Raw genomic sequence first — 27,408 nt, 5'->3', positions numbered from 1 at the left:
GTTGTTCGAAATTAGTTGTCACATGCTCATATTTATTCTACCTTTGATAATATATACAAGTAGGTCTTTATAATTGACAATGTCCATCAAAGTCTTTGAAATATAACGTTATATTGATATTATAACAATCCTAAACCCAAACAAAGGTTTTTTGTAACCTCAGCAAAAGCCCTTATAAATAAGGGACATTTGCAAATTGCAGCACCAAGAAGAACCTTATGTATTCGTTAAAATGAAAGATCAAGAAGGATTTTTTTTATTATTATTATTTTTTTTTTTTTTAACAGCAACAAACCCTAAATTAATCATAAACTAAAGTACACACTAGAACATTAGGGGTAGAACCAGATAACAACTTTCTATTCGGAAGCCATACAAGTTCGGAGGGATAAGACGCTTTCCTTTTTTAGCAACTCCTCCTGTAAAACAAACGGTTAGTAAAAACAGAGGAAGTAACACTTCTTAGAGAATGACTTTTCCTTCTAGCTCTGGAACAACAAGAAGAAACCAATAACATCAAATTCTGAGAAGATCACGAAGGAAAATATTACTAGTAAGAAAAAAAGAAGGGGCGAAAACTCTTAGGTAAGGAAATTCACCATGTATTCAATCTAAGTAAGAATTTCTTTGATTTTGATCTTCTGTTAATGAAGTTGGAAACAAAACTTCGAAGGTGACAGAGAGATCACCTTTCTTGTTGCTCAAATACTGTGGCATTCCTTCTCCTTTAAACTTCCTCACTTCCTTGGGGCTTGGGCTTTGTAATACTGAAAATCATTCAGAATTTGCCAAGTTAGTATCTCGACAATCATAATAATATTTGGAAAAGTTCAAATGGTTCAGCTAATCAATTCACAACGACTAAAAGTATTTATATTATTTCAATGCTGTGGGTGAGTATGATTTGTGCAGAAAATATGAAAACTAACTTAAATATGTTATTAGACTAGCCCAGGTAAGTATGGAGTATTAATAATAGGGAACCGAGCAGGGATTGTTGATTTGAGTAGCGAGTATAAAATAACTTCCTGTAATACAGTACTTTTGACTAATGAAGAAAGTATAGGATAGGTAAAACAAAGTTACAAACTGGAACTCGTTCAGTACGAGAAATCAAGAATAACTGAAGCAAAAACCAAGTTATTGAACTCTCACCTTTGAACTGATGTTTACCAAATGTTCATCAAGGTGTTTGATACTTTTCTCAAACCCAACCAGAGCTTGAACCTGAAAATTCAAAGTAAATAAACCATGATGTCAAAATAGTGTAAGGTGGCAGCCTGACAGGGTAAAAAAAATAGCACCACTAGTTTCAAAAAAATAACATCTGTCCAAATGGGCCAAACGCGATAATAGGCCAGAACCACCAGATAATCACAGAAAGAAAAATATTAACAGAGAGGGAGAAGAGAGAAAGAGAGTGGTGGCAGGATGGAAGGGATGGGTGAAAGTTTTACCAGTACTAACACCAAACTTGGAAAACAAACATTCTCTCCCTCTAACGCCTAAATAAAACACTTAAGAAATTGTCAACCCCGCCTCCCCTCTTGCTTTTTCTCTGTATTTCTCAATGCAGGCGAGCCTTAAAAGAAGGCATAGAGGCCTAGAAATTATTAGTTACAATTCCTTGACTGTTAATATACAATCAAACAAAATATCAGACTAATTCCTGCCAGACAACAATCTACATTCCATACAGAGTCTACTGATGAAGTAAGGCAAATTTTCGGATGCCTAGCCAATCCCTCTTCCTTTTCATGGGCAAACCCTAATTAACAGAAGAGTGCTATTCTGGAGTAAACATTAAATGGATCTCTCCAGATCATCGCATGATTTTGGCCTTCAGACAAATATTATTGATTATGCTGTGTTACCTAAAAACATGCTAGTGAACCTGAGCACAAACATTGATAAATCTAGAACTAAAATATACCTAAATATGCAGAGAGAGAAAAAAAAAAAAAAAAAAAAAAAAAAAAAACCACAGGTAATACTTACCAAAGTTAACGTAACAGTTGTTTGCAAGTCATTCCCATCCCTATTGAAAACATCATGGGGTGTTGTACGGATACGAATCTGCAAAACAGGATGTAACTATTAATATGTAGTTATGTACTATGGTCTACTACTCACGGAGAAACTTCTTGAAGATAATTCCCACTGCAAACGTAGTACTTCTAATTGGAACAATTAGAAAGAACTTGTTTTCTAGAGTATCTTCAACAACATAAAAACTTTACCTACAAATCCCCAGCTTCTCCGTCTATTTTGGCTCACCATCTTCATAGAAAGGTATTTCCTACAAAATATAAATGTACAACATACAGTTTGTTAGGTAGGAAGGAAGGATAATTCAACCTTTCAACATTTTAACATTTGACCATGGAGGGGGGAGGGGGGAAATGAGTGGGAAGTGTCAATCATAAACCTGTCAGACAGGTCGGTCCAATCAATTTCATATTAGGTAATTTGAGATTTTGGTTAAGTAGGTAAGGATCAACTTTCGGTTCGGGTCCAATTTTAAGTTATTCCCTAGCAGGTTATGAGTTGAAAAACTCTGGCTTAAATCCCACAATATCATGTTACAGTTCCAAGTCATGTCTACTCTAGATGGGTCTAGTTGTTTGTGACAACATAGCTTATATATGCAAGCATGATCTATCGATTATCTTATTGTTTAAACGTATCACTTTTTCCTTCACGGTTTCATCCCTCACACACCAAAAATGAAGGGAAAGAGGGAAACAACCCAGCAACAATAGACCAGCTTATATATACAGCAATAATTTATAGGGAGGTGGTCCTTATTTTATGAGTTATTTGCTAATCCACCTTATTCAATCCTACCTCAATATATTTTCCATGAATTGATTTCTTATATGGAGCCACTCAAGGAACCCAGTGAGGGAACAAGTGCTTTCACAAGAGTTTGAAACTGAATCGAGTTCAAATACCCAAAGCCTCAAAAGCGATTCAAAATTATTTTCACTCGTATTTTTCCCTGCTACATCCTCTATCTTTCCTATAATACAAGTTTACCAAAATAGCCTCTCTAGTAGTCTCAAATTAATCAGGTGTTAGATTACACAAATACAACAACAGGTCCATATTAAGGTTTTTTTAGTGGACTATTACAGGACCAGGAAGGTAGATATATAGAATGTTCAAAAGGGCTTCAGCTGTGAGAACTTGAATAAGATTTGGTTCAACAACATGAGTCCATGGCCAAATACCCAAAGAAAGTTGAGCAATATAGTCCATGATGGGCTGATGATATTCAAGCCAGCATTGTAAAACATCATTTGATGAAGGAAGTATGAGGATTTCAGTGCAGTTTCAATCAAAACAGCCTTCCACAATATGCATGGCTCCCAATCCCAACCACCCAACAAAACTGCCTTTTACCATTGAACTATTTAAATTAAATGCATTCCACAATAATGGTGCTCCCACAGTATGATGCATAAAAACTTATTCATATTAATGAATCAATAAAACCTTGTCCATCTTTCATCCCTTTCTCGATATCTACTGTCAAGGAGTACCCTTCGCGCTCATATTTTACCTTCGGACACTTCTCACAGACCTGCAAACAGTGAAATGAGGCATGTATTAATAATAAAAATAAATAGAATACATCGGAGTATGTATCAAATCAAACTTCAAATATGATGGATCATAGTGATTCTAGAAACTAGATAACAGGCAGCAATGAGCAACCCAACCCCCGTCCCGGCCTCTTCAAATAGTTCAAAAGAAAAAAGAAAGGTTAAGCATGACGGATTAAAAGCAAATATAGGCATCATAAGTAAGAGCTTCAATATCAATCAATCAATCAATCAAAGCCTTAATCCCAAAAGTGGGGTCGGCTAACATGAACCAAATTTGATTATTCCGTGTAGTCATCAACATAAATCTTTCTCCTCCATCCCTTACGATCCAAAACTTCATCCTCACGTAAATCCATGCACTTCATATCCTTCCTCACTCCTTCCAACCAAGTCATCTTTGGTCTCCCTCTTCCTCGTTTAATCCCTCCATGGTCCCACTCTTCCACTCTTCGCACCGGTGCACCCTCGAGCTTCAACAATGTGGGAAAATAACATTACATGAGAAAACATACAGATAACTGAGATAAGCACAACATATATCAATGCCTCACAGAAGTAGTTCAAGGACATAAATAGCTGGTATACCTGCTCCGTTATCTGCTGGTACATTCCTAGACCTATTTGGCGATGATAGACCTCATTACGACAGTTGCAGTCTCTTTTTCCTGACGCCGGCTTTATGACATTTTTCTCCCTCCACACCTGGAATGAATTAGATAATTAAATTAATTAATGATCATCCCATTTTGAATAATACTGATCAAACTCTCTTGTATAGATTGCGAAAATATATCTTCTCAAGTCACCAGCAGGCATCCACTGCAAATGTGTGGCAATATCATTTATTTTAGAAAAAAATTTAGTGAGATGGGACATGATCTGAATATGTATTAGAACATAAGAGCATATATGTAAAAGCATGCCTAAGGCTGCTGGGATGATCACCTTTACAGCTTTACTACAGTGCCTTGCGGTGCTTCAGGCACAAGAGGCGACTCAGTTATCTTAAAACTATTTTATTCTTTGTACGAAAGGATATCATGAAATTTAGGGGGTTGGGGGTAGGGTCCAATATGTTGTATTTTTGGTCTAAACAAACATCAGTAGTTTACACAGCATTATGTATACCATGTCGCTGTGTGTCTATTGTCTAATCTCCAATAAAGACAATTTACAGAAACAACTATATTGTTAATACCTCGAGACTTGCTTCAGGTAGAGGTGTGCCTTAGCCTCTAGAATTATGCCCAGGCTCTAAGTGCTTCATCAAAAATTCATTCATTTACTTTATGTTGTCTTGTTAGGATAGATGATAAAGTATTGTATAAAAATGGAAACCAATAGAATATAAGCCCCATACAAAAAGGAGGGCTAGAACTGAAGAGAAGGGTATTATCATTATAAACTGAATAGCTTCATCCCAGAGAAGGGCGTATGAAACCACAATGGAAGGCCAACAATGCATAATGTGATAATGGGTAATACAACCTTGAACAAGAAAAAGAAAATGAAAGAGAGACAAAACCTTCATTCTCTTCCACTAAACTTAATCCACAAATGCTGACAGTAATTGAGAATTAACAATTTATAGCATGACTCATGTTTTTTTTTTATATTTCCTAGTTGAAAAGAGGGTTCTCTCTCTATATTTTCTTTGCTATACAGTAACATGACTGGCTCTTTCTCAATTTATGCAGCAATCAAAACTTTAAATATAGCATTATTGATTCAGATAACTAAACAATCCTACCTTCATTGTGCCTCCCACGTACAGATCTTCCAACGATGCTTCTAATTCTACAATCACGTCATCCCCGCTCAACACTCTCTTCCTCCTCCTTCCTACCTCCTCCAAAAAATCTAGAAGTACCAAAATTAGAAAAATTAGCTTACAGTAGATCGCATGGAAATGTAATAACCAAACTAAGTGCAGATAGTAATAGAAGACATAGAAAAATAAATAAATAATCCCAAAGCAAAATAAGTGCCAAACTCTAGCTGGTTTTGCAATTAATAAATGTACTACCAAATGAGAAAACCTTAACTAATTTAAGTTCCGGAAAAGAAAAGATTAACAAGGCTATTTCATATCTATTCTAAAATCCAAACATGAGAAGAGAAAACACCAATACACCATCAAGAGTTAAGGGGAAAAAATGCACATACGTTTTACAGAAAGTGCTACAGTTTGGTGTTTTTATGGATTGTTACGTCTCTCCACTGGTCATCGGAGAGGGGGGATGGGGGGGGAGAGGAGTTGAAGTAAAAAGCCTACTGTGATCATAAGGAACGGTAATCTTAAACCTTCCTTTAAACAAAAACATTCTTTACAAGTTTCATTCTGATGATATGAACCATTTTCATTAGTTTCATTTTGTCAAAAGGAACCAATCTTCATAAATCACATTAATTCTTTTTTATAAACAAAAATAGTAGAGTTTCTTCATTCTAGTTTTCCAATGTTTCCGATTCCTACTAATAATCTAACTTGTACTGACAGAATTCTAGCCTGATAAGATGACAGTTGACCGGTTCAAATATTATGGAGATTCACTCCCCAATCACCCATACACTTCTTTCTAACTTGTAAGACTTACAAAATGGTCCAAATCAACTATATGGCTCTCCTTCTCTTCCTTTTCCTTCAAAATTTCCAAATTACAAAGTTTCGTACCCAATATGTTGCACTGCACACTAACAAGTTCTTCAATACAAAGGAAAGTTTAATTGTAAACAACATAATCCAAAGTTCATTTATCATTGTCAACAGTCAAGACCCCTTTCTCTCCGATTTGTTAGCCAACAACCTACAAAGTAATTCTCAGCTTTAAAACTACTCTATCCAATTGTCCGAATGATGAAATCAAGTTATTTTCAGCAACAAGATTTCAGAATATCGCATCATCCAAAAAAAGAAGAACATTTATTTTTTATTTCCATGAAGGATTAACAAGTAAACCAACTTCAATTCACTATGGAAATTAGAATACAACATTAACATATGAATAATTAAATAAATTTATGGAGGGGAGTGTAGAGGGGAAAAGGTCTGTCAACTTACTGGCTGAATATGTCGTGGAATCCTCCTCCACCACAACCACCACCTCCCACCACGAGTCCACGACCACCACCTTGGCCGCCACTTGAAGCATATTGTTTTAGACCCTCCTCACCAGACCTATCATAAATATTCCTCTTCTCACTATCAGTCAAAACTTCGTAAGCTGCCATAAACAATCATATCTTGGAAATCAAATCCATAAACAAAACACCTAATCATTTATCCTCCAACAACAATATAAAAATGCAAATACTCCATACCTAATACAGATTTGAATAAACATAACTACATTTTAATCCTTAATTGTTTAAATCATCTAATTTGACCCTGAAATGAATAATGATCACAATTTGGCGCTTCCATAACTAATAATAACGATTAGATATCAAATATGATCACATTTTAAGCTCAAACTAGTTGGAAAAAATCCGATCAAAAAATCAAATGTGATTACCATTGTTAATTTCTGCAAATTTCTTGTTTGCCTTTTAATTGCCTTGATTCTTATCAGGATGATACTTCAGCGCAAGCTTCATGTAAGTTCGTTTGATCTGATCTTCTGAAGCTCCTTTTGGAACCTATAAGACATCACCATAACTAAATTCCCAATTGATGTCACACAACTTGCAATTTCAAAAGCCCTAATTCAATTTGAAATGTTAGGGTTTATGAAAGTCAAAAGGAAGAGAAGGATTATGGTGATAGGAGGGAGGAGGTGCCATGGGTAGTGGTCGCCGGTGGGGTGGGTCGACGGTGGTGGTGCGGTTGTGGTGGAGGTGGCGAGGGAGAGAAGAGAGAGAGAGAGAGGAGAGGAGGAGGAGAAACTTACGTTCTTCTATTTCTCTCTCTTTCTTTTCTTTTTTCTTTTTTTCTTTTTTTTTTGGCTGGGCTACTCGCCAAAACCCGCGGCCACAGGTTAGGCCTGCGGGCTGGCAGTGTCTGCGGAGGGCTAATGGGGGGCGCGGAACAGGGTCGCGGGGTTGGGGCTGCGGGCTAGCTTCTGTTTTTTTTTTTTTTTTTTCCTAATAAATGAAATAGGCCTTCACTAAATTTTTTAAAAAAAAAACAATGTTAATAATGTTAGTGAAGAAAAGCAAAAATAAACTATAAGAAAACTAAAAATAAATAAAGGAAAAAGAATTAGGAAATCGGGTTACCTCCCGATAAGTGCTCATTTAAAGTCGTGAGCTTGATTTCTTAACTCTATTTTAAGCATCAATTGGTAGATCGGAGAGATAAATCCTCTCCAATTTGCCAATAAAAGCACCCTCGGTATATAGCTTTAAACGTTTTCCATTTACCTTGAATTTCGTGTCATTTTCACTAGCAATCAATCTCAATGGCTCCCTGTGCTTTAACATCAGTGACTTTGAAAGGCACGAACTATCTAGACTTAACCTCAATGGCTCCATGCACTTAATAAGGTTCTTACCTTTAGAATATGAGGTAGGAACCTTATTAAGTAAGTCAATACTTTATTGGTTATCATTAATCTTAAATGTTTTTAAACAACTTGGGAAGAAACTTGATCCAAACTTATTTGCTAAGGGTCGTTTGGTATCAAAACACCTTTTCCGGTTTTTATAATTTTGTGTTAAAAGAGATATGATTTATAATGAAATCATAATTACATAGTATCTAGTTTACTAACAACAACAGAGTACAAACTACTTTTTCCAATTTTGATTTTAAAAAATAAAAAACTGAAATAAAATATATATATTATAAAAATAAATAAATAAATAAAGTCAGCTTGGAGTAGAGGCCAAATCTTCAATTGTAAAAACAAAACAATAAGTAACCAGAAAACATCATACTAATAGAATAAGTTAGAATTTCATAACTGCATCAGTGCACAAAATCTAGATCAGGATCAGTTAGCTAGATAAAACTATTACAAAAGAATTACTGGAAGTCGATAGCTTAGAAAATATGATAATATAAAGAGAGTACTCTCACGTCTCTATTACAATCCCTAATAATTAGTAACCAGAAAACGCTGCAGAGGAAAAGAGTAGGAACTTCAAGCAGAACAATCAGCCATCCACGCCAAGGTGCAAAATAAAACAACCATCCTAAACCCCAAGCTGCAAAAACAAAAAAGAACAGAAAGTTAACCATAAGAGGGAATTGCCATATTTTCAAACACATTGTTAACGAGTGTATCTTTTAAAAGGTTCCCTTAAAACCTCATAATTCCATATGCAGCAAATTTTCAAGCAAAAAACATAGTACATAGCTCAACACTACTCTCAAACAAGCGAGACTTGTGTGTGTGTGAATGGTTGGGAAGTTACATTTTCAAAGGATATACATAGTATAATCAATTCAAAAAAACATCCATGATAACACTTTCAAAACCAATTTCAAACAAGTGAGACTTGTGCATACAAATGGTTGGGACACCTGAGAAGAGCTAACACCATCCCTCCTAACAATCTAGCATCACTATAAAACTAGGAGCCAATGAAATCAATAAGCTCTCTTAGTAGAACCTTTAATGCAAATCATATTTGAAAGTCACTTTGCCGATTGAAATCTGGTAGTAGAACCCTTAATCCAAGTTCTAAGAAGAAGTCTTTTATTAGCAACAAAATTACTAATAATGCACAAACAAAGTGTAAGATGAAGAAACAATAAAGCATTTATCAATATCAAAACTTCGGTATCAAAATATGAAAAGGAAAGATAGAAGTAATATTTAAAATAATTAATAGTAAAACAAAGATACCTCAAAGTAGCAGAGCAGGCCCATTGAAAAAGTGGCCAAGGTGAGGAACTCTGAGGAAAAAATTTCTTTCCACAAAGACATCCAGGAAGGTGGAGTATGCAGGATGATCATGGATGTCAGGCAATTCTCCGGAAATCATCTTGTAAATAAGTTGTTGAGAAGACGAGGATATCTTGGCAGAGAAAAACGATACAACAAGTACATAATAAGGAATGTCATTGTGAGTCACAATGGAACAAGCACACATTCTAATCACATTTTCTTGAATCGACTTCAAAGGAATAAGCACATTCCTCAGCATTGGTGGATAAGGATAAGGAAGAATGTCTTTGAAGATAACATGATATAAAGACTGTCTTGCATAAATGGTTCCATCGAGGACCGCTAGGTACGCACATGGCTCAACTAGAAGACTAATGCCAACATACAGTTGTCTACCATGCTCGTCGAGTCCGAAACAAGGCAAACCCGAGGGTAGAGTCATAGGTAGAATATTGTTTAAATAAGAGCCCATGTTGTCTGAGCGATACCATTCTTCTTTGATGGTATCAAAACAAAAATATTCTTTAGAGGTTTCAATTGCAAAACAATGACCTAATACAGCATGTGCATAAATGACAGTGCCGGAACCAGCAGCGAAGAAAGGAGGAACTGGAAGGGTTCTCCATTCACCGATTTTTGAATCAAAAACTTCAAATGGAATTTCAGATTGTGCGGTGAAACCTCTGTGTACAAAGCGAGAGTGAAGGACATATAGATTGCCTCCAATCTCTTCAACAATAGGACACGCTTTACCACATTTCATCCTCGGAATAGCAGCATCAGCTAATTCAATTCTGATATTCTTCATATCACCATTAGGACCACTAACTTCAGGAATTAACTTATACACCTCTCTCGAGGCATGTGTAGAACAATATGGTGACGAAGGATTCTGTAGTTCCCCACCGATTAAAAGTATATTTGAATCAGAAGTCGTTGAACATGGAAGCAAAACCTTAGAAGAAGGAGAAGAGGCCGTCTTGAAATTGAATCTAGTTGAAGCCATACCTAAAGGCAGAGAATTGGAGGTGGCATGTATGTTAGAACTCCACGCCACCTCCGCTAGTGGTGGGTCATACGATACTTCAGAACACTTAGCACCGTATTTCTCCTCCGTTTTTTTCAAATCGATACAAAATAAATTGAACTCTGAACCCAAAAATAAAAACCTCTCTTCTTCAATTTCTCCCTCCATCATCCTCCTCCTCTTATAGCTCTCCATCTCCATCTCCATAATTGTGTTTTTTCTTCTTTGTATAACTTCAATTGACAAGAAACCAAATACAAGTATGATTATGATTTCTTTGTAGATGCAAAAACACTGAATTAAGGGATTTCTTGAGCCGCAAATAGGCAAACATACTTCATTATTCTATGTTGGAACCAACTTCAAAAGCAACTAACTTGATAATAACCTTAGCACTTAACATATACAAATTCAATGCAATTCTAATATCAATTTCAAAATAAGAATCAGAAATGCAAATATCCAAACTAATCAAAAAAAAACACACACACCAGAAACCCTAAGTTCTTAACCCCCCCTAATTTCATAGATTAAATATGAAATCATCAATTTTACTAGTCCATTGTCAATTTAGAATATCAATTTCCAAACAAAAAAAAAAAAAAAATTCAGCAATTCAATAGTATAAATTCCTATAGAAATCAAAAACCCTAACTCCCTAATTTGATAAATTTAATAACAAATCAACAATTTCAAAAAACATATACACTAATTGACTAGATTAAATAACATAAACAACTCAATTAAGCACAAAATCAACCCAACAAGTCAACAATTAGTGTAAAATACGAAATTAAAAACTTAAAAATCAATTAATTTACCTAGAAGAGTCGAAGGGCAAGAAGGCTATAGCCTGTAGGAGTGGAGTGCGGCTATGCTGGAAGGTGCGGCGTCCGGCGGGGCGGTGGCTGGAAGGTGCGGCGAGTGTGGCGATTTCCGTGAATTTGATTTTGTCGAAGAGTAGTGTTTTTTTTTTTTTTTTTTTTTGTCAAGAAGAGAAGTGTTACTATGTTACTGTGTTGTTTTTTTTTTTACCTCTTTCAATTTCAATTCCTTCGTTAAGCGTTTTTTTACCCCTTTTAATTATACTTTTTTTTTTTTTTAAGAAACTTTTAATTATACTTTTTTTTTGGAAAGAAAATTATACTTTTTTATTTTTTTTTAAAAGAAGTCCTAAAGGACATTAAATTTCATTAATAATAGTTAATGAAAACGATAATGATAACGAATTTAACAAAATCAAACAAGAATAATTAATCGGGGAAGGGCTAAGAATCCAAATACATAAATATAACAATTTGGCACATTCTCGGTTCGTTGTCTCATACAACTTTTTGAGTTGATCCGTCGCCGCTTCGCAATTTTGTGAGAAAGTAAATTCTTGTGTTGATTCCGTAACCCGAATCCGAGCCATAACCAATAGTAGCCCCGCACAACCAGAGACCAAATTAAGCGCAAATAAAACCTTGTCTTTCGAAGGAGTCCGAAAAACCTTGTCTTTCGAAGGAGATCGAAAAAACCTTGTCTTTCGAAGGAGATAAACCCTTTCTTTCACCGGTGAAATCCGATGGAATCCCCTTCAAAATTGACAATGGAGGCTAAAGTAGAGAAGACAGAAGAGAGAGAAGAAAATTATACTTTTAAATAAGGTAAGTTTTTTTTTTTTTTTTTTACTAAAAAATAAGGTAAGTTTATCATAAATAATTTCTTTTTTTTTTTAATAAAGTGTGTGCTAGATAAAATTCAAAAAAAAAAAAAAAAAAAAAACAGCACTAAAACAATGAGCTACATCTGTAGTTTTTTTTAAACTCATATTAGTTGAAAGATAAATAAGGGAAATCTTAGCTTTTATTTATGATTTATTTTCAAAAATATTGCTGGAAATAATCCTACCTTTTTTAGAGTTTGCGATTAATAATCCCCAGAAAAACTTGTATGAACCTGGTTCACAATAATATTATTGTGGACCCGAAGTTCTACGTGTGCGTTACTGGCTTTGTATTGAACATAGTGACCCTAATATTAAATATAGTAACCTTAATTTTAACATAGTAACCTTTAATAAAATGTGTGTGATTTTTAATATTGTTGCAAACCTGAAGTATGATGTTATGATCCAAATTTTAACCTAGTGACTTATATTATTCATATTGACTAGTATTTTAAAATTTTCATTTAAATTTTTTTATCTCTTATGGCCTTTATAAAAACAATCACTTTTATTTTAACATAATGACCATTCTTATAACATAGTGACCTTTTTTAAAATTAATAAAATGACCACAGTATCTCTATTATAAGTGGTCCACAATAAATTAGTGTGAACTAGGTCTATCTTTGCGATTCTTTTTAATAATCTCACCTTTACCCCCCGGTCTTTTTTAACAGTCCCATGTTACTTGAAACCGGCTAACAAGGTGAACTATTCTTATGTGGACTAGGGTACTCTAATTTCCCTCCTAAAAGATGACATGTCATCTCTCCCTCCCAGCCACCCTCTTTAATGTCTGAAAGAACTCCCTCATTACTCACTTCAATACCCCTAATCACCACATGCTAAGGCCCAAAACCTAAGGGAAAAGTTTGTGAGACTAACATGAAAATGTGCAAAGCATAATTTTATGCAATGACTTCAATAAAGTGTCTTAATTTCTGATTCCAATAATGTTGATTGTACATTCCGAACAAGTCATGCATATAATACCTAAAAAATTGCTGTTGATTATTGATAAACAACTTAAGGCAAGATAAAGTTCATGGTACGACTATTTTTTGGCTAATTTACTAATCTCGAGTTCACTATGATGATCTGAAAAATAGTCTTGGTTGTTCAATATACATAGTACAACCGGTTATACAATAGAAAATGCCCCTTACAGATACTAATCAAGAGAGTGAATAACAACAAACAAATATCTTAATGAACTTTAGTCCTAAAGAAAATAAGAATCTAGCAATATCGACTTTAAATGGAGTATAGGGGAGGATTAATTGGATGGCGAGTTAACGTTCAATCATTCGTTAAAAACGACATCACGTTACAAACATTAAAGAATGGGCTCAAATAACGGGAAATAACTTGAATTGTTCCCTTGAACCAGCGTAATCAGGAGAAAGACCGAAATGCCCTCGATATTAGTAACGTTCAAAAAGGACAGTAAATTTTCAAGCAACAAGGCCTACACAACACAAAGAATCAGTGAATCACGGATAGTAGTAGCACTTGTAGCTGTTTCTAAATTTGGCTTTGAATGACAAAAAATCAAGTGGGGTTGTCAATATCTTTGGCTTATTTACGCACCTTCTTCTTCCATTACTTGTATTATTATTGTGGCCACAAATTTGACAGTGTCTTATAACTATAACGTCTCTCCCCCAAAGGCCAAAACAGCAATCCATATCATCCAGCGTGGAATACAAAAGGTACAAGAACAACATTACTTGGGTTTTGTTTAATATCTTTGGAACGCGCATTTTAAGGAAAATTTTAGATAATGTAAACATACAAACTAATCAAAATGATTTAAGTAGTAACTAAATAGTAACTAACTCTACTTCTCTATATTTCTAATGCTAATAATATCTTATTAAAGTCATTTGTTTATTTTATCTAATCATCTCCTAAAACGGTGTCTAAAAAAAAAAAACTGTATATGGAACAAGTAAAAGTGACGATATAACACCTCTAACCTAATCACCTATTATAACTCCCAGCTCTAAAGTGAGTAATGACAAACTAGAAAATTTGTGAGCTCGAGTAACTCCATAATTTACTAGTCAATTGACAGCTCGATTTGCCCTCTTTATAACAAACAATTTCCAATCCTAGAGCTTAACTAGTTTGAATCATGAGTTTATGAATTTATCACATGCAGACATTTTATTTTATTATGAAAAAAAAAGATATTGTTAAATTTAAAAAATTTCAACACAAATATAAACTAGTTTTTTATTATTTTCATTTTTGAAAAAATGAAAACTAATCATGACCTCAAATTAGCATTTTCAGTTTATACTATTCATGTGTCTTGATATATGGCAAACTATCCAATCTTAGGTATGAATGTACGAGGCATTACTTCCACTAGCTAGTCCGTATATTTAAATTAACCTCATGTTTTTAATATATAAATCGATGCATTTTAGAGAAATTAATATACTGTCACAAATTGAAAAGTGTATGTGATGTTTGCATTTTAAAACAAAAGGGAATAAGAATGCTTTTGTCAAATAAAATGATCACCTCATCTATATGTGAAGTATATGTTAATTAATTAGTACTAATTAATTGTTAGAACATTCTCATATAGAGGTGTCAAAAGCACATCCGATCCGATCCGAAAAATATCCGATTCAGATTTGGACTCGCGTGGACATAACAATTTAATATAACTTAACTTTAAAAATTTACCCGATCCGACCTGACCATATCAGATCCGATCCGATCATCCGAATTGACACCCCTATTCTCATACATGCATGTTCCATACACACACAATTTATGTAGTTAAATTATACACCTAACATCCTAAGTAAGCATGTTCATTTTTGGCACCAAGTATATAAACTAGCACTTTAAAGTAGTGGATATATTCAAATACAAAAAGATGGAAAGTATTACATATTTACATGTATGTCCACCATTTTAAGAATCTCAATTGACAAAGAAGAATACAAAGGTTGTTTAGCTAACTTTAATTGTAGTGGAGAACGACAGTAGTGTAGGGCGTGTAAAGGTATGGACTTATTATCTACCCAATCTTATAAAATTAATCACTAATAGTCTAATAGTGTTTGTGGATAAGTGCTATAATTGAATTCAACCTTTATTAATCTTCCTTAATTTCCCACTTTTAAAAGCTAAGGCCTCCCACTAAGCTAGATTTTGCTTAAATTCTTCACCAATTCCAAGGTGAATCATAGATGTTTTAAAGGATTATTTGTTTGAATGTTCTTGTTAATTTGTACGTAATCCTTAATATTGACATTAATTATAATTAAAACGGTTTGTATAGTTTAATGGATATATTTGAAGATAAAAGTAGTGTGTTATTTTTAATGTGCGATTTATGTTTAAAATATAGTAGTAATAATTCCCTCAAAAAAAAAATATAGTAGTAATAATTACACATAATAATAAATGGAATTTGTTATAGGTAGGCCTTAAGACTATATGTAAGGAGTTAAAAATGAAAAATAAATTAAAATACAACATTAATTACATAACTTTGTCCGTGATTTTATCACGCATTTCTACATTAATACCCAATTAAGAAAACTCTTACATGTTTATTCTTAGTATCCTAAGGGCTGCACATATCATTTTTCATTTTTTATAATATAATAAAAACAATAACACTTTAGGCCTGTTTTGATTTATTGAGCTGAATTGAATTGAATTGATTGGAGCTGAACTTAACTTAACTTAACTTAACTGTACTGAGCTAAAATGAATTGTTTATGATATAAAGAAATTAGGAACTGAACTTAACTTAACTTAACTGAGCTGAAATGAATTGTTTATGAGAGAAAGCATGGCCGGCCATTAGGGTGTGCAGCATGAGCTGCCGCACAGGGCCCAACCTCCTCAGATCATTAAAAATGTATAAGTAATATATGTTGTAAAATTATTTATGTACATTAATAATGGCTTAGTGGTTTCATGAGCTCTACCTTCTTCACTTGCAAGAGGTCCTTGGTTCAATTCTCACCAAAGTCTTTTTTTCTTTTCTACAAAATGTATTTAATGCCTATGCTTATTTAATGTTTACTATTTCCAAACCATTAATGCATTTCTTTTTTCTGCCATATATAATAAATGACTAAATTCTATTTACAAAGTATTTTATTTTTTATAATTACAAACTTTATATATTCTGTATTTGTGAACAACAACGATTTTGTTTCTTGCATTAAAAAATATACCGTGAGTAGAGAAAATTCATAAGCCAAATTTTATATTCTATTTTTGCACAGGGCCTCCAAAAAGGTTGGGACGGCCCTGAGAGAAAGAAATTAGTAACTGAACTGAAGTGATTGAAACTGAAATGAACTAAACTAAACTAAAATTAAGCTAAACAGAATAGGCCTTCAAAAAGAATTAACATGTATATGATGTCAATTTTTCTGTACCAAATTTGAAAGTATTCCATATACGAGTACTATTTATTTATCCCACATAATACATAATTATTTTTTGTACAAATAAGTGACATATATCATAGTTAATCTAGTTATAAGGATACTTATTCAAGATGACATTGACTAATGGTACATTGATCTAAGTTGACAAAAAAAAAAAAAAAAACATTTGTGGAAGTGTTGAAAGTTTCATGTTAAGTTTGATTTTCATCTGGATTGGCACTAATTAAACCCAATTACCCGGGCAGTGGAGTGGGTATGACCGTATGAAATATGGGTCATCTACTACATGACACCTGAGTGGAGTTGGCACAAAAACTCATAAGTTGCTTGCCTAAGATTTCAAGTAAACACTAGTTACAGAGTTTTCTTTACATAAATTTGTAGGGACCACATACAACGATTGTATGTGTAGCCTTGATATCAAGATTTCAAGTAAACACTAGTTACAGAGTAATCTTTACATAAATTTGACTATTCCTAATCATTTCAAACATTTTCCAAAGATGGTGCCAATTTTGAAACTTAAGAACGCACATCAATCTAATTATATCAAGATTCAAGAGGGGTTTTTTTTAGGAGAATCCCTCATAAAATATATCCCTTATTCCCTTATAATCAAAACAAATTTGATAAGAGTCTATTTCTAATCTCATATCTAAAAGTTAGAAAGCTAACCAACAACTACAGTCTCCTTATCAGCACTTAAATTCATGTTTCAAAATTAACATTTTAACATTAACCTTATGATTACATCTACTTTAATTTTAACATCTTTCATAATGATTTTCATTGTTTGCTATTCCAAATAAATAAATAAATAAATATAAATATAAATAAAATAGTACTTCCTTGATAATTCATCTCTTAATTTACGGAGTATAATCAATACAAGTATGTAAAATCTAGCACTAGGCAATTTAAGTATCATGTCTTAATCCCTTGATCTAGAAAAATGGTTTAGGCACACCTATTATGAGAGGTGAACACAATTTTCTATGCTCCTCTTACATGGAAGTATGTCAATATATTACGGAGTAATACTTTCTCTGCTTCTTTTTATAATTCTCATTTAGACTATACATGTTTGCCAATGCAACATTTTGACCATAAATATAATTTGTTACTTGTTAGTAAAAAAATTTAACAATTACGGAGTAATAATCTATTATCAAGACGAATCAAATAAGACTAAACATGACTATGTTATGTCTTATACATTAAGAGTAATTTAGAATATTCTCTCACATTATAAATAGTGTCAAAATTCCAAATATGAACTATAAAAAGGGGCAGAGGGAGTAATAGATTTGCCAAAATGAGTTTCCCTTACTGTATGATTCGTCTCTATACTTGGCTCTCCACACTGATATTGAAAAGACACATGATTAAATCAGTATCAGCATTAAATCTCTTAATTTGCATTGTTAGTGTTAACACGAAGTACAATTCAATATAAACTTCACACGTGTTGTTCAAGGACATAATTATAGCCCCTCAACTTTAGTTTGAAAGCAGCCTCACACCAATAAAGATCTTTTTTCAAAGTTTCTACAATTGTAAATTAAAGCATAAATCACAAAGCACTAAGTACTACTTCATTTTGTCACCTTCAAACAATTCTATTGTGGTAAGCTCCTAAACCCGTATCACAAGTGCAAAGACTAGTGCGTTAGTGACAAATCCACCAATCCCCCGCAATTTGTGGTTAATTTGTCCACACACAAGGATCAATTTATGATTATATTGTACAACGGAGTAGACCTGACAAATGGGTCATTCGGGTTAGGTATGGGTCAGGTCAAATTCCGGTCAATATATATTTGGATTTGGTTCGGTCGGGTTATTTCGGATCAGTATTTTGGGTTGGCTTTGGGTCGGGTCAAGTTCAGATTGGGTCAATTCGGGTTGGGTCAATTTCGGGTCAACATTTTGGGTCGGCTTTGGGTCAGGTTAAGATCGGATGAGGTCTTTATTAGTAGATTTATTTTTTTATACAAAATAATAATCGGGTCAATCGGATTCGAATTCGGATCCGGATTCAGATCCACGATCCGAATATTAAACAGATCGGATTTGGATTTAGCCATATTCGACCCGAATCCGATATGTTGTCATTCCTAATTGCGGTTATTTTCTATTTGGGTCTGCTCGGGTCAAGTATTTGGCTGAAATGGTTTGGGTTATTCAGGTATAAGATATTTGAGTTCGGGTCTATTTGGGTCTATTAATTCAAGTTAAATTCAGGTCGGGTCAATTTCGGATCGGGTCAACTTTGGGTTTCCGGTCAAAGTCGAGTCAATTCCACTTCGGGTTGGGTTGATTTCGGGTCAGTTTTGGGTCAATTTCATATCATGGGTCGGGACATTCGGGTTGGGTCATTGCCTCATTGGGTCTAGGTCAGGATTGCCAAGTCTAATACGGAGTAACATATACGTAGTATAAAGATCACTAATATAATTCACAATAGTTAAAACTTAGAGCAAGATTAGCGCAGTCTCATCTTAAGACTTTAATCCATTGCCACATCGGCTTTTTAGATTGAATTTAATTATTTTTCTAATTTATAACTATATTAAGACTCCTTAAAATTTATCTTTTTCAATCGCTCAGACTCATTTTTTTATGTATAAATTAAGTTATTAAAGTTTTTTTTAAATTAAAATTAATTGACTGTTAAATTGAGTCTGAAGTTGAGTCTTGAATTTTCAAGACTCCATTTTAGATTTTATTAAGACCAAACTTCATAAATGCTTAAAATAATCAAGTCTTGTTTTATGACTGTAAAATTAGAAATTGATGATATCATCTAGAATCCTAACACATAGGACTAATCTTGCTCTTATATGCAAACTAGGTTAGATCCCATGCCATGCATGGTTATTATCATTATTTATTATTGATTTAATGTTATATTTAATTGATAGAATATAATATAAATTGTCTAAATTTATCATGGACAAAAATGAAGTATTTGACATAATGAAACATGGAATATCATGCTTATTAATTAACATTCTAATGTTACAACCATATAAGAAAATCTATATTAGCTGAATATAGAAATATAAAGATTAAATTTTATTATATAAATAATTTAAATAAAATGAAATAAATTCCAAAAAAAAAAAAAAAAAAAAAAAAACATTAGGTAGAAGAATTAAAAAAAAAAGGAAAGGCTATGAGTTTTGACAAAAAAAATCTATACTTATCAGTTATCAGTGATCAACTAATCATATATTGTAATGTCTTTTTTTTTAGTCATTAACATTTGTCTATCATAATTGTATCCTTGAAGTAGATATTATGTTAATTGCCACACGACATCTTATAGTAGAAGATTGTATTATTTTCGAAAAATAATTTACAGAAGATTATATTTTGCGATTATATTGTCCATATAGTTAATTGAATGTCAATATATAAAAAGAAGGTAAATATCATTGCTATATTTGTGTAGTAAACAAATTTTACAATTAATATCTTTAAATAATTTTTTTATTAAATTAATATATTTTAAAAAAAAAATACTAAGGACACACCAAAAATGACATGTGTCATTGCTGGTGTGTCTTTTAGTATATACGAAGTAGTTATTGATGTAATATGCGCATCATAATTCAAAAGTAAATAACACTTTTATGTTTTCTAAAATGCATTCGTAAAGAACATGCATGTAATATACGAGTAAGGAAAGAACTTGGCAAAAAAACTTATCAGGCGAACATATAAACATTATATTTAAATAAGAAATTTGTACTTTTTTTTTAACATTATAATTTTACTTGAATTTTGTACTACAATATTTTTTATTTAATTAATTTTTTTTTTTTTTTTTTTTTTTTTTTTTGTCAGATTGTACTAAAATAGTTTATGACATGAAAGATGAAACAAAGAGAGTATGAATATTCTAAACTAGTTTGTGAGATCAAAGACGATGGACAAAGGAAGTACGGATATTCATCACTATTGGCATCTAATACTGATCTAGAATGTTTTGAGTTACGAGTATCCTAGCTCTTGATACACTCTATTAAAATTTAAATTAATGGTTAGAGCCCTATGATCGAGTCCAATACTGAGCTCAATTCTTTCAAAAAATTATTAATGGTTAGATAAGTATAACGTTTTACCCTATTTTATAAACTACAAATTGTGCACCTCAAATAGAATAAAAGAAAGATGAATGGTCCACTAAATTGAACTTGACTTCCCAACCATAGAGAGTGACACTAGCAATGTTGGACAACATAATGCTCAATAATATTATTATTATTCCAAAAACTTAACTAATGTATACATCAAAGAGAATAATATATAGTGTACTACACTACTACCATAGACCATAGTAGTAGTTGTTAGAATGTTTATCTAAGGCCGCCTAATGATGTAACCATGGGTTCTTTTAATTGATTGGACCATTACTATTTTAAAATTACAATTTACTTTATAATTAAATTATATTATCACATTGCTTACTACTTGACGTCAACCTAATATTATAAGAAATAAAATCTTAATTAAATCCATGTCTTAATTTTCTATTTTTGGCTTCTTGATTCCTTGTCAACTAATATAATGAACAAATGCAAGTTGCAATAGTTAATAAATTATTCTAGAAATGATCAAGTTCAATATGACAAAGCTAAGCTATATATAATTGTCGATATTGAGTATATGTTTTGTATTTTCTACTCTAGTTTGGAATAAAGGAGGCATCATTTGTCGCCAAAAACGTAAGATAGAATTCGACACATTGTCATTATAAGAGATTACTTTAAGATGAGGCACGCTAGAAGGGTCACGACACATTGAATTACGTTGTTAAGAGTTATAGGTAGAACTGGTAAAGATGTACGGAGAAGTTTATAGAGAGGTGGAAGAGAGCATAAGCAAAAAAGAAGGGCTTGGATCGACATAATTATTGGTGGCCGATGTTATAGGAGAGTGCAAGGGGCATGTATGAGAGAATTGTTTGGTTCTAAATATGGTGGAACCAAGAAAGTAACCTAAGGATAACCAAAATTGTTGAAGGAAATGCTCAAGAAAAAAAGACACTTTTAGGGGAAAAGATTGTCCCACAATCATACCGTTGGAGGGAGCACACACTCCAGCTTAGGGAAAAGTTTATGAGACTAACATGAAAATGTGCAAAAGCATAATTTTATGCAATGACTTCAATAAAGTGTCTTAATTTCTGATTCTAATAATGTTGATTGCACATTCCGTACAAGTCATGCAATATAATAGCTAAAAAATTGCTGATGATTATTTGATAAACTAAAGGCAAGATAATGTTCGTGATACAATCAAGACTATTTTTTGGCTAATTTACTAATCTCGAGTTCTCTATGATGATCTAAAAAATAGTCTTGATTGTTCAATATACATAGTACAGCCGATTATACAATAGAAAACCACTTACAGGTACTCAAAAGAGAGAATAACAACGAACAAATATCTTAATGAACTTCTGTGAATGTACCATTAAAAAAGATCAGTAGAGTAGATATGTAGTCCTAAAGAAATAAGAAATACAAAAATATGAAGGATGAGTGAGTAGTAGATCTAACTCAAGCTCCCACAACAATTTAATCAAACAAATTTATGTGGCAAGTCACTCCATGTACACAACAGATGCATCTAACTTCACCCCAGTAATGGCAGGGTGTGTTTCTATACAAGAATTTCAGTTATTCGCATCTACAACAGCATATCATGCTCCCTCCAGCACCATCTTCTCCTGCTCCAACATATTCCTCAGTTTTTATAACTCAAAATTGTCCGCCCCAATATATATATGTACGTTAACGCAACAACCATAAACCCCCAGAGAGAAGGCGGCCAAAACAAAGCCATTCATGTAAGCGTGGCACTGTAAGATGTGCATCAAGATCCTTTTTTACCTGAATTTTGCTACAAATAGCCATCATAGAAGAATATGAATCTTCTCCAGGTATTATAGATCACATGCTACTCAAGGATTCATCAGATTCGAGACACTCCTGAGGATTAGAGTAGAAATAGTCCTCCTCTTTCGGTTTGTCAGGTATTACCAACCTCTTAGTTGGTTGTCCACTGCGATGTGCATGAGTTTCCTTTACAGCAGTTGAGAACTCATCCCAACTAAGTGACCCAACAGTATACTTGTCTACTATGTTACATTGACACGGGTACGGGTATCCGATATTGGTATGGATCCGAGTGTCCGATACGTCACTCTTAAAAATTTAGGACACGGGGACACCGTCTTAACTTTGGACTCGGGTACGAATACGGCAATAAAAGGGAAAAAAAAAAGATAATTGTGGCAAATTCCCATAAAAAATGTTAACAAGTTTTTATTTTTTGGACTATATGGTGTAGTACTATACTACTACTATTTACCTAATCTAAAAATGTACTGCACAAATTAAATAAAAAAATATAAAGTACTACTCTTATTTACTGTGCAAGCTTTAAAAAGTACTCCTCTCTCCTCTATAGCAGTACTTAAAAAAAAGAGAAAATGGAGTGTGGGGTAGGGGTAGCAGTACTTGTCGAGTTGTTGGTCTTTCTTCAAAAGAAAAGTATTACTTTTCAGTCTATATTTCTCTCCAGCCATAAGCCATTTATTTTTAATTTCTCTCTCCTCTCTCCTCTATATTGTTGATTCATCTTCTCACCATTTTTAAAGCTCCAAAGAGCTTGAAGCCATGAACTCGCTAAAGCTTGAAGTTTAATAGTATGAATTTCTGAGATTTAATTAACGGCCGTACCCAAGTGCAAGATGACGTATCCGGAACGGATTTCATACCCGGATCCGTGTCGGGTCGTACCGACCCGGGTATGACGGCAATTTTGCCGTGTCCGAGTAACATAGCTTGTCTATCAGATCAACCAACAACCTTCTGTCCAACAAGATAGTCCTTTTGTACCCAAGGTACCTGAAATTGCATGAATCACCATATTTCAGATAATTGTGCAACTTGACCAGGGGCACATGAGCACAACTCATTCACGTCATACATTCAAACCCAAAACACTAAGATCCATGTAGATGAAATGGGAGCTTGCATAATATCATATTTTATTCCAACATAAAAAAGGGTAAAAAAAAAATGTATAAAATAAAAATAAATTCTAACAACACATAAGATGCACCAAACTTGAGTGGAAGCACATACCTGCGATGTCCCTCGACAACTTTTGCCATATTTCCATCATAAGTAGGAATGAAAATATCACTCTCCAATGACACAAGATAATCTAGTGCAGCCATCTGAGATGAGTGATTTTGAAAAAATCTCAAGTCTGCGGGATTCAATAATGTCTCTTTCCTAACCTGTTGTGTTATATATGAAAGGAGCATGAGAGGTTATGAAATAAGTCATAACTAAGTGCCACAAAGACAGACTAAGATGGCTGCAATAAACTAACCAGCTTTGGATAAGATTCAGCAAGACTAGCCATCCTCCTCTCACCACCATATATTTCACCAGCTGCAATATATATCTGATAGCTAGGATCAATGTCCAAAGCTCGCAGTGCCAAAGTAGTTTCCTCTGGCGTCAATGGACAGAGTCCATCTTTCCTTTTCAAATCAGAATTTATGATCTTCTCTTTCCACCATGGGTAAGCATATCTATCAATGCAAATTAAAAAAACGGGTTCACAAAGAAGAAAAGAAAGATAAAATCAACATCCGGTTCTAGATTTGACAAGGGTTCCCAAGTACCTCATTCTGGTCAATTCATCCACCTCCTCAGTATTGCAACCCTGGGTGCAGCCAGAAAAGGCTAACATGTCCATTTCATATCGCAGATGAAGAACAAGGAAAGGACCATTTTGACGTAGCAGCTTGACCACCCTTTTCCCAAGCTCCTCAATCTGAGGAGTAAATCTCAGACCACTGAAATTAACCCGGCATCTAAGCTTTTGAATTTCTATCGGTTGACCATTATTGGCGAGCCGGGCATCTGTTCTGTTTAAATGCAAAATCTTGTACTTTTGTATCAAAGGAAGTATCTGCAGTAACCAACGATAAGCAGAATGTCAGATGCAGAGCACAAGAGACAATGTACAGAAACCAGCAAGCTAGAACATTGAACTAACCTGGTTGTTGTAATAAGATATATCAGACCAACTAACAGGAGCCATGGTATGAACTTTTCCCAGCTCTAGTCTTTTCTTGAGCCTAGGGGGAAGCTCCTTCAGAATCCTAACTTCATCTCTCAATGATGAAATAAAATGATCCACATCAAATATGTCTTGAAACTCACTGCCATGTAAATAAGTTAAATTAGGCCAACTTCATATGGAGTGTATGATAAAATATAATAACCTTGTCATTCCTGAAAACAAGTACACAATGTTCACAGACTAATTCTACATAGCATTACAAGAGAGATAACAGTAACATGCCTCGGATCAGCCCAGAAGGATGTTTTATCCAGCTCGGGAACAATAAGAGTGACATTAAGGTATCTTGCGATGGCTACCATGTCACATATCTGCAGAAAGCACGATTGATTAGGTTGAGTTCAGCTATTACAGTACCTCGCGAGGGATGCAAAGGATGCACGGAATATAATCAAAACCAATTATAGGTGCATCAACTGAAAACACAGCTAAATACTCACTGCTGATCTCATTTGATTAAGTCCTCCATTACACGAAACCATCAGGTAACCATTGTTCTTATAAACTCCTGGAAACAACATAGCACTAATCATATTAATTAACTGATTAAGAAACAGAAAGAGCACATTTAGTCTAATAAAAAAGGAGCAAAACCACATGTTTCAATCATAGAAGCAAAGGGTACCCCCCACAATAAAGATAGCAACATGGATGCCAGAAATAGCAAGGACATAGTACCTATATAGATAAATTCTTGAAAGAAATAATTCAATTTAGGAGAAAATAGAACATCTGAAAGAAACAGTGTCCTTACAATAATTCTATATTTCCAATTAAAACTTGTGAATGTTCATCAACATAGAAAATCCACCAGACTCAGCTGATAATGAAAGGCATCATCATATATGTTATGACTACATCACATTTCAACATGGAAATAAGACTAAACCCAAAATACAGAATATGTGGCATCAAACAATTTTCCGTAGTTGGCTAATTCAAAAGGTGTGACACATACACACTTTCAAGTCATCAAATTAAGCATCAAATCGAGCTCGAACAATCACCAACAACCACTACAATCTATATATGATTAACTTGCACAAAAAAGTTGATAGAAATCATACAATTACACAATTTGTTTGAAGCAATAAAGATAGATGGAAATGGGTAGCTAGAAAAACTCACTTTTGGGAGGAAGAACACGAGGTGGGACTGAAACAGAAGATGGCAACTTAAGATAAGCAGATTCCTGAGTAAAACAAGAGGGCCAACCCTTCAAGACTCTAGGCCCCCAAACCTCCCCAAAAGTAGTCAAATTGACAATACAAGTCCATAACAAAACTGATGATGTAGCTCTAACCATCCATACCTTCATCTTCGACCTCGAACCGCCATTTGAGGCCGAAGAACTCTTGGATTTCTCCTTCTTCTCATCACTAACTAGAATTTTAACCCCCATACCAATCCCAATCCCCCACCACCTTCTTCTCCTGCTTTCTCTCTCCTCACTACCACTACTCCTCTCAACCTTACACATATTCCTCCTCCTTTCCTCTCATCCCAACCTCACAACACCCAATGCAACCAACAATTCCCTAAAATTACCTTCAATTTTCCTAATCAATGTTGCATAATACAATTGCAATCACTTTGCCCAAATTTAATCAATCTATAATACCAAAGATCCCGAGTAAAAAAAAACCCAATATCAAAAAAATTCAACCAACCCCAGAAAAATAACCCACCAAATCAAAATCCAAAACTTACCCAGAACAAACCTATACCCAAATAATAAAAATCCAAAACACCCAGAATTTCAAAATTGCAGGAGAAATTATAAACACATTATCAATAACCAGGGAAACCCAACAAAATCAGAGATCTTGGAACCCTAAAAAAGAAAAAAACGAAGACCCAAATTGGATCTTCGAAAATGTAGACGACCGGATCCGAGATAAAAGGAAAAGAGGGTAAGAATCAACGATGGTGGCGGGTGTCGGTGGCAGAAAAATGCAGGAGGAAGAAGATGAGGAGAGAGAAAATAGGGTACAAAAAAAAATGGTTAGAAAGATGGAAAATGATGATGAAGGAAGGAAGAAGAAGAATGTGAAAGAAGAGAAGGAGAGAAAAATGAGGGGAGAAAGAGAGAGTAGAGTTTCTCCTCAAAATTTGGTTGATTTTGATTTTCTCTCTCCTCCTGAAGCGCGGTGGAATTTCACGAGCCGACATTCGGTGTCAAAAATTTCTCATTTTTTCACCATCAAATTTTTAGATTGATTTCTACAAATTATTATGATTATTAATAGAGTTTACTTTTGAGGGGGAATTTTTTTGGCACTTGTTGTTGGTAATTGTGGATTTATGGGGATATTTGGCAATTGTGTTGTACACGGAGTATCAATTAGGGAAAGAGGTTTTTTTTTTTTCGAATTTAACTAAATCTCGTTTATATTTGTTTATTTTTGTTAATAAGTTGGGTTGGAACTAGTTTAAAATTTTATTTTGTGTATCAGTATATGTTGTTAAACAACTAAATTATTTATGTACGTAAACAAACACGTTTATTATCTTTGTTAGGTGAAGATTTTGTTGGCACAAGTTTTTTTTTTTTTTTTTTTTTTTTTTGGGCAAAGGAATAAAGGGTAGAATATACAATACTAAAGGTTATGTA

General features: G+C 33.7%; 3 protein-coding genes across 7 annotated transcripts; all 3 read right to left on the bottom strand.

Annotated features, from left to right (window-relative positions):
- Positions 1–233: 233 nt before the first annotated feature.
- Positions 234–7,660, bottom strand: LOC145588044 (dnaJ protein ERDJ3B-like). 5 transcript variants are annotated; one of them, XM_081644700.1, is made up of 10 exons: positions 7,127–7,596; positions 6,673–6,789; positions 5,362–5,471; positions 4,197–4,313; positions 3,499–3,586; positions 2,241–2,299; positions 1,999–2,076; positions 1,156–1,227; positions 600–767; positions 234–419 (listed from the first exon to the last, which is right to left on the bottom strand). In XM_081644700.1, exons 2-6 carry the CDS (start codon positions 6,761–6,763, stop codon positions 2,283–2,285), a joined length of 423 nt encoding a protein of 140 aa, XP_081500826.1. In that variant the 5' UTR covers positions 6,764–6,789; positions 7,127–7,596; the 3' UTR covers positions 234–419; positions 600–767; positions 1,156–1,227; positions 1,999–2,076; positions 2,241–2,282. The 5 variants fall into 5 exon arrangements, 4 of the variants coding, with proteins under 4 accessions (XP_081500826.1, XP_081500833.1, XP_081500817.1 ...); XM_081644707.1 differs by having other exon boundaries at positions 690–767; XR_014101529.1 differs by lacking the exon at positions 5,362–5,471 and having other exon boundaries at positions 7,127–7,603.
- An 829-nt stretch (positions 7,661–8,489) lies between these two features.
- On the bottom strand, positions 8,490–11,466 carry LOC145588034 (uncharacterized). Its single transcript, XM_081644676.1, has 3 exons — positions 11,294–11,466; positions 9,404–10,705; positions 8,490–8,759 (listed from the first exon to the last, which is right to left on the bottom strand). Exon 2 carries the CDS (start codon positions 10,677–10,679, stop codon positions 9,405–9,407), a length of 1,275 nt encoding a protein of 424 aa, XP_081500802.1. The 5' UTR covers positions 10,680–10,705; positions 11,294–11,466; the 3' UTR covers positions 8,490–8,759; position 9,404.
- A 10,586-nt stretch (positions 11,467–22,052) lies between these two features.
- On the bottom strand, positions 22,053–26,889 carry LOC145600986 (rhamnogalacturonan I rhamnosyltransferase 1-like). Its single transcript, XM_081656884.1, has 9 exons — positions 25,923–26,889; positions 25,235–25,302; positions 25,017–25,105; positions 24,708–24,873; positions 24,331–24,620; positions 24,033–24,237; positions 23,780–23,937; positions 23,484–23,539; positions 22,053–22,767 (listed from the first exon to the last, which is right to left on the bottom strand). The coding sequence occupies exons 1-9, from the start codon at positions 26,272–26,274 to the stop codon at positions 22,580–22,582; spliced, it is 1,572 nt and encodes a 523-aa protein (XP_081513010.1). The 5' UTR covers positions 26,275–26,889; the 3' UTR covers positions 22,053–22,579.
- Positions 26,890–27,408: the final 519 nt, after the last annotated feature.

This window comes from Chenopodium album, chromosome 2 (assembly GCF_948465745.1).
Source record: "Chenopodium album chromosome 2, dcCheAlbu1.1, whole genome shotgun sequence".
Taxonomy (NCBI): Eukaryota; Viridiplantae; Streptophyta; class Magnoliopsida; order Caryophyllales; family Amaranthaceae; genus Chenopodium; species Chenopodium album.
This window is presented reverse-complemented; position numbering and strand designations above follow the sequence as displayed.

Bases quoted from the DNA above. Each gene is read 5' to 3' on its own strand.
- LOC145588044 (XM_081644691.1), bottom strand. From the start codon at position 6,763: ATGCTTCAAGTGGCGGCCAAGGTGGTGGTCGTGGACTCGTGGTGGGAG. The intron at 5,472-6,672 runs GTAAGTTGACAG...TGGTACTTCTAG, and splicing joins TTCCACGACATATTCAGCCA to ATTTTTTGGAGGAGGTAGGA. The intron at 4,082-4,196 runs GTATACCAGCTA...ACATTGTTGAAG, and splicing joins ACCAGCAGATAACGGAGCAG to CTCGAGGGTGCACCGGTGCG.
- LOC145588034 (XM_081644676.1), bottom strand. From the start codon at position 10,679: ATGGAGATGGAGATGGAGAGCTATAAGAGGAGGAGGATGATGGAGGGA.
- LOC145600986 (XM_081656884.1), bottom strand. From the start codon at position 26,274: ATGTGTAAGGTTGAGAGGAGTAGTGGTAGTGAGGAGAGAGAAAGCAGG. The intron at 23,540-23,779 runs GTATGTGCTTCC...ATGCAATTTCAG, and splicing joins GTTGTCGAGGGACATCGCAG to GTACCTTGGGTACAAAAGGA. The intron at 22,768-23,483 runs TAGACAAGCTAT...AATGTAACATAG, and splicing joins AAGGTTGTTGGTTGATCTGA to TAGACAAGTATACTGTTGGG.